The 17,775-nt window shown below is 34.4% G+C and overlaps 1 protein-coding gene across 2 annotated transcripts; it reads left to right on the forward strand.

Moving 5' to 3' along the window:
• The first annotated feature begins 602 nt into the window (after window positions 1–602).
• On the forward strand, window positions 603–7,080 carry ly86 (lymphocyte antigen 86). 2 transcript variants are annotated; one of them, XM_056450867.1, is made up of 5 exons: window positions 610–873; window positions 3,174–3,260; window positions 3,732–3,860; window positions 6,061–6,113; window positions 6,199–7,080. In XM_056450867.1, the coding sequence occupies exons 1-5, from the start codon at window positions 738–740 to the stop codon at window positions 6,280–6,282; spliced, it is 489 nt and encodes a 162-aa protein (XP_056306842.1). In that variant the 5' UTR covers window positions 610–737; the 3' UTR covers window positions 6,283–7,080. The 2 variants fall into 2 exon arrangements, with proteins under 2 accessions (XP_056306843.1, XP_056306842.1); XM_056450868.1 differs by lacking the exon at window positions 3,174–3,260 and having other exon boundaries at window positions 603–873.
• The last annotated feature ends 10,695 nt before the right edge of the window (window positions 7,081–17,775 follow it).

Raw genomic sequence — 17,775 nt, forward strand, 5'->3', positions numbered from 1 at the left:
GGGACTGTACCAAAAAGCTGAGAAGAAGGGGGGGTGGTGTGTGGGTGAATTTCCGGGAGACAGAACAATACGGGAGATGGGACTGAAATACAAGAGACTCCCGGGAAAAAACGGGAGTGTTGGCAGGTATGGAGCCACCATATGGAGATAAATAGGTGAAAGATTTTCTTTACAAATCATAAACAGCGTTAAATAGTTTTGTGGTATTTATTTGATGCCGTGCAAAAAAACTACACCAAAATAATCCTTTATTCATTAGTAATATGTCCCTGTAAATATCATTAGTGTGAAAATTATTAAAAGCTGTTGGACTCACACTGCCCCCTAGTGTTCACACTGTCCCCTAGTGTTCATTTTACCTACAAACTGCAGTCAAATGTATGTTTAAGTGTGTGTAGACTGAATCACATATTTCTAATGAGCCTGTGTTGCTTTTTTAACGCCATAAAAATACAAAAGTCTTGTAATAACCCCCTTTAACACCCCAGAGTATTTCCAGTGAGTGCCCTATAAAGGGTTAAAATGTATAATAGACAGGACTGAAATGAAAAGAGAAGCTGGAAGTTTTAGTGAATGTTTTTTTTCTTGTGGGTTTGATGAAGTGTATTAATGAAGCATTGTTTGAAACTGCAGGGAAGTGAAAGCCAGTGACAAGCTGACATTATCTGATGACCCAAATGAGAGGTTGAGCTGCTCTCTTCCACGTTTCCCACCCAAAATTCAGCAGAAGCGAAGCTATGAAGATCTATTTCTACATGCTGTTTCTGATTCTGGGTTTGCTTCAGACGGATCGGGTTTACTCTCAGGATCCCCAATGGCCGCTTCATACAATCTGCAACTCCAACAAACTCACGGTGACCTACAGGAGCTGCGGTGAGAAGTGACGAAAAATACACCGGTAAAAATGTTGCGGTCTGTAAGAGACATTTGATTCAGCTGAATTGTATTCACGTGATACAAGTAAAGAAGTTGGTAATGTCGCTAAAGATTTGGCTTCACTTAATTGCTGTTAATGTCTTCACTTCCTGTTCTGAGGTCTTTTAACCCACATGAAAAAATACTGTAGTAATTTAAAGTAAAGATTGTACTGCTTTAGAATCATTGTAACGTGTATTTTAATGTGTATATTACAGTATATTACATTGTTTTTGTTTACATTATATTATATATTATATATTATAGTCATATTACATGAACTATATTACATTATAATGTAGTTTATATTGCATATTGTATTATATTACATTTACATCTCTGTTAATGGATGTTCCTGCATATTAACTATAGTAAACTGCTGTGTATTGTAGTGTAATATACCCTGTAGTTGTAGAAAACTACAGTATTGGGTCATTTGTTTATATTACTGTAGTTGCTGTGTTGCAGTGGTTAGCACTGTTGCCTCACAGCAAGAAGGTCGCTGGTTCGAGTCTCGGCTGGGTCAGTTGGCGTTTCAGTGTGTTGTTTGCATGTTCTCCCCGTGTTGGCGTGGGTTTCCTCCGGGTGCTCCGGTTTCCCCCACAGTCCAAACACATGCGCTATAGGTGAATTGGATTAAGTAATTTGGATGTGTATGAGTGTGTGTGTGACTGTGAGTGTGTATGGGTCTTTCCCAGTACTGGGTTGCAGCTGGAAGCACATCCGCTGTGTAAAACATATGCTGGAATAGTTGGTGGTTCATTCCGCTGTGATTAATAAAGAGACTAAGCCAAATGAAAATGAATAGTTCCTGCTTTACCATAGCAATATTAGGTTAATTCAAGTACTTTACTATAGTATGTTTAGTATAGTGTTTTTCTGATATATATTATTGAGCAGCAAATTTAACATATCAGAATGATGACACTAATTGGAGAAATGATGCTGAACATTCAGCCCTGACCTTTTAAAAATATGTTAAAATAGAAAACATGTATTTTATATTGTAATAATATTTCAGAATGTTACAGTTATTTTTGAGCAAATTAAATAGCCTTGATGACTATAATAGTCTTTTTTAATAAGATAAAAGTGTTCCGACCCCAACATAAAATTCTGAATGTTTTCATCAGTCTCTTGTTTAAAATATAGTGTGGTTAAAAAACAATATTAGAATGATGATTTCTGAATAATCACGTGACACTGACTGGAGAAATGATGCTGAACGTTCAGCCCTGACCTTTTAAAAATATGTTAAAATAGAAAACATGTATTTTATATTGTAATAATATTTCAGAATGTTACAGTTATTTTTGAGCAAATTAAATAGCCTTGATGACTATAATAGTCTTTTTTAATAAGATAAAAGTGTTCCGACCCCAACATAAAATTCTGAATGTTTTCATCAGTCTCTTGTTTAAAATATAGTGTGGTTAAAAAACAATATTAGAATGATGATTTCTGAATAATCACATGACACTGACTGGAGAAATGATGCTGAACATTCAGCCCTGACCTTTTAAAATATGTTAAAAACGTATTTTATATTGTAACAATATTTCAGAATATTACTTGATATTTTTATCAGAATATGATCATATTTTTGACCAAACAAAACAGCCATGATGAACATAATTGACCTTTTTTAACCTCCTTTTAAATAAAAAAAAATGTTCTGAACCCAACAAGAAATTCTGAATGTTTTCAGTTGATTGATTGACAGGTGTCAATCATTACAATAACTTATTTACACCCTGTTTTATTTTAACACGTATTGCAGTTTAAGTCACAATTATTGGCCCTCCTGTGAATTAAAAATTTTTTTTTCAAATATTTCCCAAATGATGATTAACAGCAATTCATTTTTCACGCTATTTCCTATAATTTTTTTTAAATCAATTTTAAGGTCAATATTATTAGCCCCCTTAAGCTATATTTTTATTGATTGTCTACAGAACAAACCACTGTAATACAATGACTTGCCTAATTACCCTAACTTTAATCTAATGAACCGAGTTAAGCCTTTAAATGTCACTTTAAGCTAAATTCTAGTAAAAAATATCTAGTCAAATGATATGACCTCTGTCATCATGGCAAAGATAAAATAAATCGGTTATTAGAAATGGGTTATTAAAACTATTATGTTTAGAAATGTGTTGAAAAAAATCTTTCTGTTAAACAGAAATTGGGTCAAATATAGGGGTTAATAATTCTGACTTCAACTGTTTATCCTTAATTTTATCATTTGGTTATTTCAGACCCGTTACAGGACGTCGGTGTGTCATTCCTGCCCTGTCCGAACAAACTCACAGATCCCACAACAGTCAAAATAGCCTTTATTCTGAGTGAGTGTTCATCTTGCCACAGTAATATTACAGGTTACTCAAGTCATGTAAAGTAGTGACTCCACTGTTAACGATTTTAGCAAATGACACAGGGGCATAGCGGACATTTTAAAAGTGTGGGGAGGGGGGGGGGGGCTGTATGAGATCATCCATTCATATAATTATTAATCACCTGTTTCTATATGGTCTGTCTCTAAAAGTGAGGGGGACGTATCCCCCTTGTCCCCCCAGTTGCTACGCCCCTGCGTTTAATATGAACTGTATTTTACTGTAGGACAGTTATGCGGTATGTTACTGTGTTTTAAAGTTGCATTGTGAAAATGACTGTATATTTTACAGTAAAAATAAGCAGTACTGTAAATACATATACAGCAATATAAATGGTGCTGCATGTCTAAATACAGTATTTTTGCTGTAATTGTTACTGTAGATTCCACAGGAAATGATTAACATTGTGTGTTTTCATTCCAGGGCAGTCTGTCGCAGAGTTTTACTCCTCTTTTAAGCTGTTTCTGAATGGATTGCACGTCTGGGGTGTGGATGAGCCTCTCTGTCTTCCTCAGTTCCCACGCTTTACATTTTGTGGAAGCAGGAGAGGAGGTAAACAGAGTTTGCATTGGGTCATTTTTATAATATAGAGAGTCATATATAAATATATAAATATAAATATAAATATATATATATATATATATATATATATATATATATATATATATATATATATATATATATATATATATATATATATATATATAAAGTCAGAATTAAGAGCCATTACATGACATTTAAAGGCTTCACTACACTGCTAGATATTTTATTGTATTTTTGTGGTTATTTTTGAAGTTACCGCAACTTCCCCTTTACAGTAACTTACCTGTAAATGTGTTTTACAGTAGCAGGGATGCAATTTCATGTTTTTACATTAAAATATCCTTACCGCAACTTCTTTTATGGTAAAATGCCGTTTACCATATTTTAATTTTACAGTATGACAATTTTAACAGTACTTTTACTGTAATTTACTTACATTTTACACTAGCAGTTCAAAAAACATTAGTTTTAGTATTTGTTTATTCATTCAATAATTTTCCTTTGCCTTAGACCCTTTATTCATCAAGGGTCACCACAGTGGAATGAACCGCCAACTATTCCAGCATATGTTTTACACAGTGGATGCCCTTCCAGCTGCAACCCAGCACTGGAAAACACCCATAAACACTCATTCACACACACATACGCGGCCAATATCTATATTCAATTCCCCTATAGTGCATAGGTTTGGACTGTGGGGGAAACCGGAGCACTGGGAGGAAACCCACGCGAGCGCAGGGAGGAACATGCAAACTCCACATAGAAATGCCAACTGGTCAGCCAGGACTCGAACCAGCGACCTTCTTGCTGTGAGGTGACTGTGCTAACCACTGAGCCACCATGTCGCCCTTTTAGTATTTATCATTGAATTTAATAAAGTCCAAACAGGTGACGAGATCAGTATTTGTATCATTCATTGTTATTATATCCATTATAATTGATTTACAAGAGTAATTCATCAATCTATTTTATTATTATTATTATTATTATTATTATTATTATTATTATTATTATTATTATTATTATTATTATTGGATGTTTCTCAGCATTAAAACAAGACCTCCAAACATCATACAACATACACAACATAAAAACAGTCACAATAAAAAAAAGATAAATAAATCAATAATTAAGGGGGTTAATATAGAGTATAATTATTTACATACAATATCAACAGTAATTCACTATTTAACCTTGATGTTTTATTTAGGTTCTATTCTGCTGTCAGGTCTACTTGGTTGAAGAAGTGTAGAGAGGTATACCAAATGCTACAATCAATCTATTTTAAATACATTTTATAATACAAGATGCTAATTAAGGGCTGCACGGTGGCGCAGTGGGTAGCATGATCACCTCACAGCAAGAAGGACGCTGGTTCGAGCCTCAGCTGGGTCAGTTGGCGTTTCTGTGTGGAGTTTGCATGTTCTCCCCGCGTTGGCGGAAAAAATTGCCCATAGTGTATGAGTGTGTATGAATGTTTCCCGGTGATCGGTTGCAACTGGAAGGGCATCCGCTGCGTAAAAACATATGCTGGATAAGTTGGCGGTTCATTCCGCTGTGGTGATGAATAAAGGGACTAAGCCGGAAAGAAAATGAATGAATAATTAATGCTAATTAATATTTTTTATCAACTGTCTCATTTTTGTCTTCAGTTACAGTAGCAGTACTTAATTACTTTGATTACAGTAGATTACCGCACATTCCTAATATGCAGTAAGGTACTGTAAAAGCTTTGAAATGACCCACAATGCAGTGCATATTATAGTAGTGAACTGTAAAGTATGTATGTGGTATTTTACTGGGAGTTTTTGCAGTAAATAACTAAAATTGCGGCAAAGTCTATCAGTGTAGGTTCATTACGTTAAGCAAGCTAGATTAATTAGGCAAGTCATTGTATAACAATGGTTTGTTCTGTAGACAATCAGAAATAAATATTGTTTAATTGGGCTAATAATATTGACCTTAAAATGGTTTTAAAAACTTAAAAACTGCTTTTATTCTAGTCGAAATAAAACAAACAAGGCTTTCTCCAGAAGAAAAAATATTATAGGTAATACTGTATGAAAATTTCCTTGCTCCATCAAATATCACTTTGAAAAATGTGTAATATTTCATATTAGGACTAATCATTTAGCCCTCATCTGTGTAAAGTATGCAGTTTGACAATATTATAGTAATTAAATAATATGTTTGTTATCAATTTCTCCAGAAATGATCACCATGGAGAGGTTAATCAAATCAAAAGTAGACCTTCCTCTAAAGGTTTGGGTCTATTTTCAGCATTTAGGTTTTTGTTTATTACAAATGGTTTTAGTCTGATGTTTAACTCTTTGTTTCCCTTCCACAGGGTCATTTTAATCTAATGGTACATGGAATAAATCAAGATGGTTTCCAGATCATCTGTGTGAATGCGACGCTTAGCTTTTGGTGATCTTTTAGACAGAGCACTAATTTATTCTCTCATTGTGATCTTCTAAGTTCTTCAAATTGGGTTGTTCCTCGTTTGAACACTATTGTTGTTTGTTTCATTTAGGAAAGTAAGGGAATTTCAGCATGCATTCGGGATTTTTGCTGCTTTCAGGTGACTTTAGAGTTTTGTTGTTTTGGCTTCATCCCAGATTTTAATTATTTAAACATTTAGACCATTTCAATGTGGTCTTGTCATTGGCCCATGAAAATGTCCTGCTTGTTATCAAACTATTTCATAACTATAAAAAGAGGCAATTCCATAAAAACTTTACGTTTAAACACCTGCTATAGGATTATCTATCAACATTTATCAATATGTGTTTAGAATTCTCAGAAGCTATCGACAATTTTGAGGGATGTAAATAAAATAACGGTCGCAACATATTTCCTGTTTCACATTTTCTGCAGCTTCAGAGAATCTAAAAATGTCCAGATATTGATAAATAGTGTTATGATAGCTGTTTTAACATTAAGGTATGACTGATTTGCCTCTTGTTAAAGTTATGGAACAGTTTGATAACAAGCTGGAAATGCCACATTTCACCACAATGAAATGGTCTTTGGAAATTAAAAATGTAAAACAGAAAATACGTTAGGACCATTGTTCTTGTTTACATCCCTCAAAATGGTCAATAGTGTAAAAAAATATGGCATTTTAATATTTATTTGATGAAAATTCTTCTTTTTTTATTTAATTTAGAAGTTTTTTTTTTGCTTTTTCAGTGCAGATCATTATTGAAACGTGCAGGATTTATTTAAAATAAAGTGTTTGTTTTTTTTTTTTTGTTCGACAAGCCAAACCAAAATATTTAAAAATTTGCATTTTTTTAAATATAATAACAATTTTGAAGTCTTTGCGAACAGAATGGAAGTTTGTTTACAAAAAAATGTTTGACTTTGTATGAAATGTATTAAATTTAATATTTAAAATAAATATACTTATATTATTATTATCATTATTATTATTATTATTATTATTATTATTATTATTATTATTATTATTATTGTTATTATTATTATTATTGTTATTATTATCATCATCATCATCATCATCATCATCATCATCATCATTATTATTATTATTATTGTTGTTGTTGTTATTATTATTATTAGTATTATTGTTATTATTATTAATATTATTATTATTGTTGTTATTATTATCATCATCATCATCATCATCATTATTATTATTATCATTATTATTATTATTATTATTATTATTATTATTATCATCATTATTATTAATATTATTATTATTATCATCATTATTATTATTATTATTATTAATATGTTTTTAAATATTTACATTTTGTCCTGTGGGTCAAGGGCAAATCTTTCTACTGTAAAATAGCTTTATGAAAACAAATAAGGACGAAATATTAAAACTTCAATAAAGAAGGCTATTATTATTATTTACACAGTCAAAATCACCACACATAAATAAAATAAATAAGATATAGATGTCCATAAGGATGTGTTACGGACTTTTTTGTATTCAATTTCCAGATGAGTTTTATCTTAATCTCACATTCTCTTTTCACTTTTGTCACGTTTTACAGTAATTACAGCACATTTTTGCAGTACAGAACATGTTGCTGATCTTAAAATATACTTTAAAATCCTTTCTAATATGAGATCACAACATAAATAATGTTAAATTATTAATGTTATATAACTTATGTCATATTATAAAATTATAATTTATTTAATTTCTCTCATGTTGGAACTTTATTATTTTATTTTATTCTGTTTTGCTGTATTTGTAACTTTCTCTTATGTATCTGTGTTTGTTCTTTTTCTCTTTTGTCTTGGTGCTGTTTTGCAGGCTTAATAATAATAATAAAGTTAATAAATGATATACATTTTAAATACATGATAAGCAGGAAAAAGTAATCATGAGAAAACAAGTTTTGTTGTGTCGAGATGAGAAAAATATTAAATTCATGATCACAAGAAAACAGGCATGAAAAGAATATGTAATAACGCAGGGCCTTTAAGGGTGTTTTGAGATGTGTGATGTATGAAATATAATTTATTTAACTTCCCTGATGTTGGTACTTAATTATTTTATGTATTTTATTTTAAGTTATTTTCCTTTATACAGTATACCTGTTTGTGTTTGTTTTGTTTCTTTTATTTTTGTCCTCTTTTATATGATTAATAATAATAAGAAGAAGAAGAAAAATATAGCAAAAATTAATAATTAAGTTATTAAATAATTAAATAAATAAATAAATAAATAATAAGCAGAAAAAGTAATAGTCAGAAAACTACTTTTATTATGTCAATATGACAAGATTATTAAACTCATGATCACCAGATAACAATAAATAACAAATATATAAAATCACATGGCCTCAAGAACTTCCCTTAGTTTTCAAAGATGTAACGCTGTGCTGTTTGCTTTATGTGATTATTTATTATAATTATGTATTATGCTTTATTATTTATTAGCTTTATTATGCTTCTGTGTGATGGAACAAAAACGGAGGAAAGTAAAACAGTAAAATTGAGCCGCGCAATCCCGACTATCTCCAATAGGTGGCGCCATGAACTCTTCTCACTGTCTGCTGTTTATAATCTAATTTCCGCTGTTCAGTCACATCTTTCTACTTCTGTTGAGGGCTAAACTACATCCTCATGGTGTCCCTTTAATAACCACGTTTCATTTTTGTATTGCTTTAAACACAATAAAGCCCCGAGTACGTACAGTAAACACTTTTAATGCAATTAAACTGAACGAAAAAGTGAAACGTTTGTCAAAAGTTTAGCTATTTAAAGGGATGGTTCACCCAAAACGACAATGTACTCATTATTTATTCACCCTCGAGTGGTTATAATAAACCCTAAAGAGTTTATTTCTTCTATTGAGCACTAAAGAAGATAATTTGAAGAAAGCTGCAAACATTTATGCCATAAAAACAGCCTGAAAGTCAAACTGCAAACAACACGAGCTCCAAAATCTGCTAGTTTTAATGCTAACATATACATTTGTCACGTGCTAAGCGTGCTAATGGACGGACATGCAGTGCTAATGCAGACATGTAAAATTTACAGGCAGATCTGGTTGAAGGCTGAGTCTTCTCCTGTTTGATGAGCTCAAAATGTTTTATTTACTTTACTCGTTTTGGCTTATGACAGAACTTCCATCGAAAAAATATTGCATAATCATTCTGGGTTAGCCTGTATACATCACATTCTGGTGCTTCAGTGATTCAGGAAGTGAATGTTTCGGTTTTTGAAAGCAAAAGACAAGCTAAAGTAGCCTAGCAGTGAATCTAGGATTAGCAAACAACATTAGCAGGCCCCAAATAGGTTTTATTAGCAGTGTAACGCAATAGTTTGCTCCATTAAAAGCATAGTTCACCCAAAAATGTAAGTTCTGTCATCATTTATTCACTCTTCACTTACTCCAAACCTGCTTGAGTTTCTTTCTTCTACTCACAACAAAAGAAGATTAGCATTTTTTGATTAGCGATCAAGGGTGGCACGATGGCTCAGTGGTTAGCACTGTCGCCTCACAGCAAGAAGGTTGCTACTTCCAGTCCTTTTCTGTGTGGAGTTTGCATGTTCTCCTCGTGTTGGCGTGGGTTTCCTCCGGGTGCTCCGGTTTCACAGTCCAAACCCATGTGCTATAAATGAATTGATGAACTAAATTGGCCGTAGTGTATGTGTGTGAATGAATGTGTATGGGTGTTTCCTAGTTCTTGGTTGCAGCTGGAAGGGCATCTGCTGTGTAAAACAAATGCCGGAATAGTTGGTGGTTCATTCTGCTGTGGATAAATCAGAGACTAAGCTGAAGGGAAATGAATGGATGAATGATTCACAATGATTTGGAACCACTTAAGGGTGGTTAAATATTCAGTTTTAGGTTAATTATCACCTTAATAACTTATATAAACACCAGTTTACTTCTGTAAAGCTTCATACTGTTATAATTGGAGCATATTCATTTTATATGTATATTTACAAGGAAGATAAATCTCAGGTGGCTGTTAAATACACATACAGTCAGTTTCCCTTGCAAAAAAAGGTGCTTAAAAATTTTTAAAAAATCGCTGAACTGTTCTTTTGGCAACCTGAAAGGTTTATTCGAGTGCACGATGCCATTCATCTCTAATGTTGTTTATTAATAAACAGATAACTGAGCTAATTATTTGGGCCCACAGCAACCAAATACAGCAACATGAAGGAGCAGCACAACAAACGCCTGTTGGCCAAGTGTCATCCATCACCATTGAAAACCTGTTTTTTCACTTCTTCTCCAACCACCCGTATCTTTGATGCTGGAGCCTGCTGAAGCAACTCATGCAGTGCACGAGCGTGTGCTTATTTTAAAATAAATGCCCTAATTTTGACATACCAATAGCCACCCTGCTGAAAAATCCAGCTTAAACCAGCCTAGGCTGGTTGGCTGGTTTTAGCTGGTTGACCAGCCTGGTTTTAGAGGGGTTTTGGCCATTTCCAGGCTGGTTTCCAGCCATTTCCAGCCTGGTCTTAGCTGGTCAGACTGGAAAATGACCAGCTAAATCCAGTTAAAACCAGCTTGACCAGCCTGGTTTAAGCTGGACATAGCTGGTTTTGGCTGGGCTCCCAGCCTGTCTAAGCTGGTCAAGCTGGTTTTAGCTGGTCATCTCCCAGCCTGACCAGCTAAGACCAGGCTGGAAATAGCTGGAAACCAGCCTGGAAATGGCCAAAACCCCTCTAAAACCAGGCTGGTTGACCAGCTAAAACCAGCCAATCAGCCAAAGCTGGTTTAAGATGGATTTTTCTGTGGGGCAATGTTGATTTCAGATGATTACTGGTGTAAAACTGTGGCCAATCGTGCAAAATTATCCTTAATTATTAACTATTCAGACAACACGGTGGCTTAGTGGTTAGCACTGTTGCCTCACAGCAAGAAGGTCACTGGTTTGAGTCAGTTGGCATTTTTGTGTGGAGTTTGCATGTTCTCCCCGTGTTGGCGTGGGTTTCCTCCGGGTGCTCCGGTTTCCCCCACAGTCCAAGCACATGCGCTATAGGTGAATTCATGAACTAAATTGTCCGTAGTGTATGTGTGTGAATGAGTGTGTATGGGTGTTTCCCAGTTCTGGGTTGCAGCTGGAAGAGCATCCGCTGCACAAAACACATGTTGGATATGTTGGCAGTTCATTCCACTGTGGTGACCCCAGATTAATAAAGGAACTAAGCTGAAAGGAGAATGAATGAGTAGTGTTTGATAGAAAACAGAAATCACAAAGGTTTAAAACCACATGATGGAGAGAAAAATATTAAGTATATTTCGGGTGAACCATCGCATGAGAATTCATTCATTTACACCATTTAAAATGACCCAGTTTTTTAAATCAATTTACCTAGAGTTTTATTTGGTCATCAAACTGTATGAATTCCTCCATCATGTTGACTGTGTAGGGATGATAAAGTGCTGTGATGGAGTGCAGTGTGGGATGGCTCTGCTCTGCGCTGCTGAGGTCTTCTTTCAGCTTCGCTCACAGAGGATAAAGGAAACCTTTTGTTGCCGTGAAAGGTTGTTCCCTAGTAACAGGGTTGCATTCGGAAGCCTAGGTAACGGTCAATAAATAACATCACTCTCAAGTTTCGGCTAGTTTGGAGATGGAGGTCTCACTGCATCTTGTCTTACTTTGTGCACTAGATTTGTAGAGCTTTCAGGAATAGCAAGCTGTGGATGAAACAGACTGTAATACTTTAATAGTTGACTTTATTTGACTTCTTTTTGGTGGTGCTCTGTAATAAAAATGCATCGCTTGAACACACTTGAAGCAAACTTAGGGAGGAAATGATAAACTGCTCAAACCTGTTATTCATTGACTTGAATAGAACATAGAAACTCCTCAAAGCCCCTAAAAGGGACAGTTCACACACACTGAAATTAAGATTCTGACATCCTCCAAACCGGTTTGAGTTGCTTTCTTCTGTTGAACACAAAGAAAGATTTGCCGAAGAGTTTTGGGAAATACTGCATTTGATTTCCAGAGTATTTTTGTTCCTACGCTGAACAAAATGTTTGTAAATTAGCAGTTTTCTTGTATTTTGTGATTCATCTTTTAGTTTTCCCCATATATTTATGCCTTGAATTGCATTATGGGAGCATGGTATTTCCTCCTGCAACTTTTTAACTTTGAAAAGTTTGACAAAGTGACTTTTATGAATATTTTTAATAGTTTAAAGTGATCTATTGTCTGTGTTGATGTTGTATTTTACGCTACAAAAACCTTGTAATAAACATGGGGCGAGCAAAATAATGCTATTTCAAAAGGAAAAACAAGATTATTATGCTTAGGAATTATGTTGCTAATAATTATCCTTAATAATTAGTAAATAATCAATAATTAATAAATAATCCTTAATAATTAGGCTTATTATGTTGTAAGGAAAGACTCAAAAACTTCGCCATTTTGTTTCATAAAGCAAGACAATATTGTTTTCTCATCTATAAAATACTTCTTGATTTAAGAGTTTTTAGATATTTGGACTAGAAGCAAGACAAAAACTCTAAAAGCTTTTTTTTTTTTTTTGCAGTGTAGCACTGTAGTCCTGCAAGTCACGATATTTCAATCCACTGTATGTCCAGACGTGTAGCTGAATCACAGTAAAACTCAACTTACTCAAGTAATTTTTAAAACATGCAGTTGTATTTATGTAATTTTTGAAACATGCAGTCTTATGTACAGTTGAGGGCAAAATTATTCACCCTCCTGTGAAATATTCATTCTTTTTAATAATATTTAATCTCAAATCACATTTAATGGAGCAAGGAAATTTTCACAGTATTTCTGAGAATATTTTTTCTTCTAGAGAAAGTCTTATTTGTTACATTTTCAGCTTTTTTTAATCGTTTACACCATTTTAATAACAATATTTTTAGCTGCCTTAAGAAATAATTTTTCTTTCGATTGTCTACAGAACAAACCACTGTTATACAATGATATGCCTATTTACATTAACTTGCCTAATTACCCTTGTTAAGCTTTTAAATGTCACTTTAAGCTGAATACTAGTATCTTGATGAATATCTAGTCTAATATTATTTACTGTCATCATGACAAAGATAAAATAAATTAGTTATTAGAAATGAGTTATTAAAACTATTGTGTTTAGAAATGTGCTGAATTTGCTTTCTATTGAACAATTGCAGATATAAAAGAAATCAAATTTAAGAGGAGGGCTAATAATTCTGACTTCAGCTGTATGTTAATGTAATTTTAATACATGCAGTTGTATTTCTGAAATTTTTAATAAACACGATAGTATGTCATTTTTAAGACATGCTGTTGTATGTTTGTAACTTTAACACATACAGTCATATGTAACTTTTAAAACAGACAGTCGAATGTATTTAATGTTCAATACATGCAGTTGTATGTGTGTAACTTTAATACATGCAGTTGTATGTAATTTGTAATAAGTTGTATTAAGTCTTAATATAGTATTAAGTTGTATTTATGTCATTTTTAACACATGCAATCATCTCAGCTGGCGCACAAAATCATAAGACGTTAATATTAGGTTAGATTTAGGTCGAGTGACCAAAATTCAATATCAAGCCAGCATCTAAGGACAATATAATTTTGACATCCAATAACGACGTCAAATGACGTTGATATTTGGTTGATTTTTAGGTTGTGTTGGAAAGTGGCCAAAATCCAGCGTCAAGCCAATATTTTAAACCATTGACGTCAAATACTGACATTTATTGGTCAGATATGGCAACCAAAATCCAACATCTGATAGACTTCATGGTGGTAACTTCAACACAACGTCAAGCTGTAACATCATCAGATGTTGATTTTAGGTTGGACGTTGATGTCGGCCTGACGATTCTGGCGTCAACCAGATTTTCATTTCAAAACAAAATGCAATGCTCCCGTACCGTTGGGGTACAATGTCAATCTGACATCATGTTGATGTCCTGTGCCTGCTGGGATATGCATGTAATTTTTAAAACATGCAGCTGTATGTTTGTAACTTGTAACACGCAGTCATATGTACACATAAATATTATTCATTGGATTTACTCAATTTTTTAAGGTAAGTGGTTGCAAACAATTTGTATGGGCTGAATTTAAACAAACAAATGAAGTGAACATTACCATATTGAATTGGTTTGTTTAAATTTAGCCCATATAAATTGTTTGCAACCACTTCCCTTAAAAATTGAGTAAATCCAATGTATAATTTTTTTAAAAGCATGCAGTTGTATTGATGTAATGTTTAATTTGTTTTATGTTTGTAACTTAAATACAGTCATTGTCATTTTAATCCATGTAGTTGTAAGTATTCGACTTTTAATACATGCTGTTGTATGTTTGTTACTAAATGCATACAGCAGTAGTATGCAATTTTTAAAACACGCAGTAGTATGTATTTCATCTGTAATATATATTCATACACTAATAAAGCCAGCTGATACGTGATGTTTGTGTGCTGATTGCTCAGACTGACTGATAATGTAGTGAGTGTTTCAGTTCTAATACCCAGCATGCAGTGGAAAACAGCGTCTGCTGGCGGCTCTCGGTGGGGGCAGGTTTGTCCAGTCTAATCAGCCTGAGCTGGAGGAAGGGAGGCTCTAATGTCCTGCTATCAGCACCAGGTGGAATTTGCAGCTTTAACCACAGACAACAGACAAAACCCTTACGCTTGATCAATCCTCATCATTTAACTCAAGTTCATCATCTGAAGACGAATCATATTTTTACTTGTCAGCATGCCAGACTGAGAATGATCTCTCAAACTGCTTCATTTTAAAGATTTTATTCATTTACTTATTACACTCAAACATTATTCATTAGATTTACTAAATGTTTTTAAGGTAAGTGGTTGCAAACTATTTATATGGGCTGAACTTAATCCAATTAGTTAAATGTAGTAGATATATATGTTAAATTGGGGCGACGCGGTGGCGCAGTGGATGGCACGATCGCTTCACAGCAAGAAGGTCGCTGGTTTGAGCCTCGGATGGGTCAGCTGGTATTTCTGTGTGGAGTTTGCATGTTCTCCCCGTGTTCGCGTGGGTTTCCTCCGGGTGCTCCGGTTTCCCCCACAGTCCAAAGACGTGGTATAGGTGAATTGGGCAGGCTAAATTGTCCGTAGTGTATGTGTGTGTGGATGTTTCCCAGTGATGGGTTGCAGCTGGAAGGGCATCCGCTGCGTAAAACATGTGCTGGATTAGTTGTCGGTTCCTTCCTCTGTGGCAACTACAGGTTACAAAAAGGACTAAGCCGAAAATGATTAACTTAATTTGTTGGTTTAAATTCAGCCCTTATAAATTGTTTACAACCACTTCCCAGATAGCAAAGAATTCTGGCCCAGATTTGGCATGAAGCTGGCACAGCTGGCATACATCTGGCACTGGCATACAGCGTACGGGCCAAACATGGTCTGGGTTTGGCAGAGGTGGCATCGTTTTTAAGGCGGCACAAATAAGACCTGTATTATTTGGACCAGATGATAAAAATTTATATGTGGGCCAAATAATTGGCCTATCTTGTCCCACATTCATTCATTCATTCATTCTCTTTTCAGCTTAGTCCCTTTATTAATCAGGGGTCGCCACAGCGGAATGAACCGCCAGCTTATCCAGCGAAAGTTTTACGCAGCGGAAGCCCTTCCAGCCGCAACCTAACACTGGGAAACACCCATACACACTCTTTTACACACATATACACTATGGCCAATTTAGCTTATTCAAGTCACCTAATAGCGCTTGTGTTAGGACTGTGGGGGAAACCGGAGCACCCGGAGGAAACCCACGCCAATGCAGGGAGAACGTGCAAACTCCACACAGAAATGCCAACTGACCCGGCGGAAGCTCAAAACAGCGACCTTCTTGCTGTGAGGCGATCGTGCTACCCACTGTGCCACCGTGCTGCCGACCCACATTTAAAATACATTTAATTATTTTTTCTTGAGTAAAAAAATTGTTTAATACACAAAGTTATTTCCATCTTCCTGTTTGCATCTTCTAAAGACTTCATTTTAATCCAGGAAACAATCAAGATTTAACTATTTGGATTATCAATCTATTGCTTCCTGTATGTTGCAAAAGAACTGAATTTATCCTACATTACAAATATTTTAACTAAATTATTATTTTACAAATTATATTATTATTAAGTAAGTAAGGAATGTGTACTTATGTTGCGCATTTATTGTGTATGGCCATACATCCAAAGCGCTTTTCAGTCATGAGGGGGGTCTCTCCACACCACCACCAGTGTGCAGCATCCACTTGGATGATGCAACAGCAGCCACAGGACAACAGTGCCAGTGCGCTCACCACACACCTGCTATAGGGGGAGTGGAGAGACAGTGATAGAGCCAATTCGGTGGATGGGGATGATTGGGAGGCCATGATCGTAAGGCCTGATGAAGGGAATTATGCCAGAACACTGGAGTTACACCCCTACTATTTACAAGAAGTGCCATGGGATTTTTAATGCCCACAGAGAGTCAGGATCTCAGTTTAACATCTCATCCGAAAGACGGTTAACCATTACTAGCGTGCAATGTTTCATGGGTTTATCAATTTCATTGCAGTTGTGACACACCAAGTCTGGTTTCCAGACAATGGCCAAACATTGGCCACATTTGTCCCAGTTCAGACCCAGTGACGGGTTATTAACTTGGCTGAGACTTGGCCGAGATATGATCCATGTTTGTCCCTTGTCTGGAAGCTAGGCTTGGTCCAGTTATGTCCCATAATTCACTGCGGCATGTGGGCCAAGAGAAAGCTGATTATGTGGGCCAGAGAGATTTTGCTATGTGGGGTATACATTAAATTTAGTAAATCCAATTAATCATTTATTTCTGTGTGTGTATTAGCGGCTTTAATGTCATGTTTATGCTTTAAAGTAATTATTTTTTGTGCATTGTTTTGCAGTATTTTATTTGTGCGATTTAAATACAATTGTTTGTCATGTATAAAAGAAGTATAAAAGTAAAACAAATATATTTATTGTTATATTTTATTTATTTTATTATTGTTGGTATTTAATTCGTTGTATTTGTGAGTTTCTAATGGATAATGTAAGCATTGTTAAATTGTGTAAATTTTCATCATCATCATCCTCATAATAATAAACCATTTAAGCATTATTTATTTGTCTTTTAAGTCAGTAAAATCTTTTATAGTCTTTTATAGTCTTTTATAGTCTTTTTTTTTGTTTGTTTTAAAATATCTCATATTTGGTTTACTTTACATTGAATAAAAAAAAAACAATTACTCAAATTTGCATAAAAACTGCATTCAAAACCTGGAGTTTTGCAGAACGACCAAAAAAGTATTTTCTTATCAAATGTACTCATAATCTCTGGTTTATTTACAACAACAACAAATAAAAAAACAGAGAGCACATGGCACTTACAACTTTTCTTTTGTCCATATTTTATTCAAACTTTAATATGTGATGCAAATATTTTATTAATAATTTAGTGT

Source organism: Danio aesculapii, chromosome 24, assembly GCF_903798145.1.
Source record: "Danio aesculapii chromosome 24, fDanAes4.1, whole genome shotgun sequence".
In the NCBI taxonomy this organism is placed as follows: Eukaryota; Metazoa; Chordata; class Actinopteri; order Cypriniformes; family Danionidae; genus Danio; species Danio aesculapii.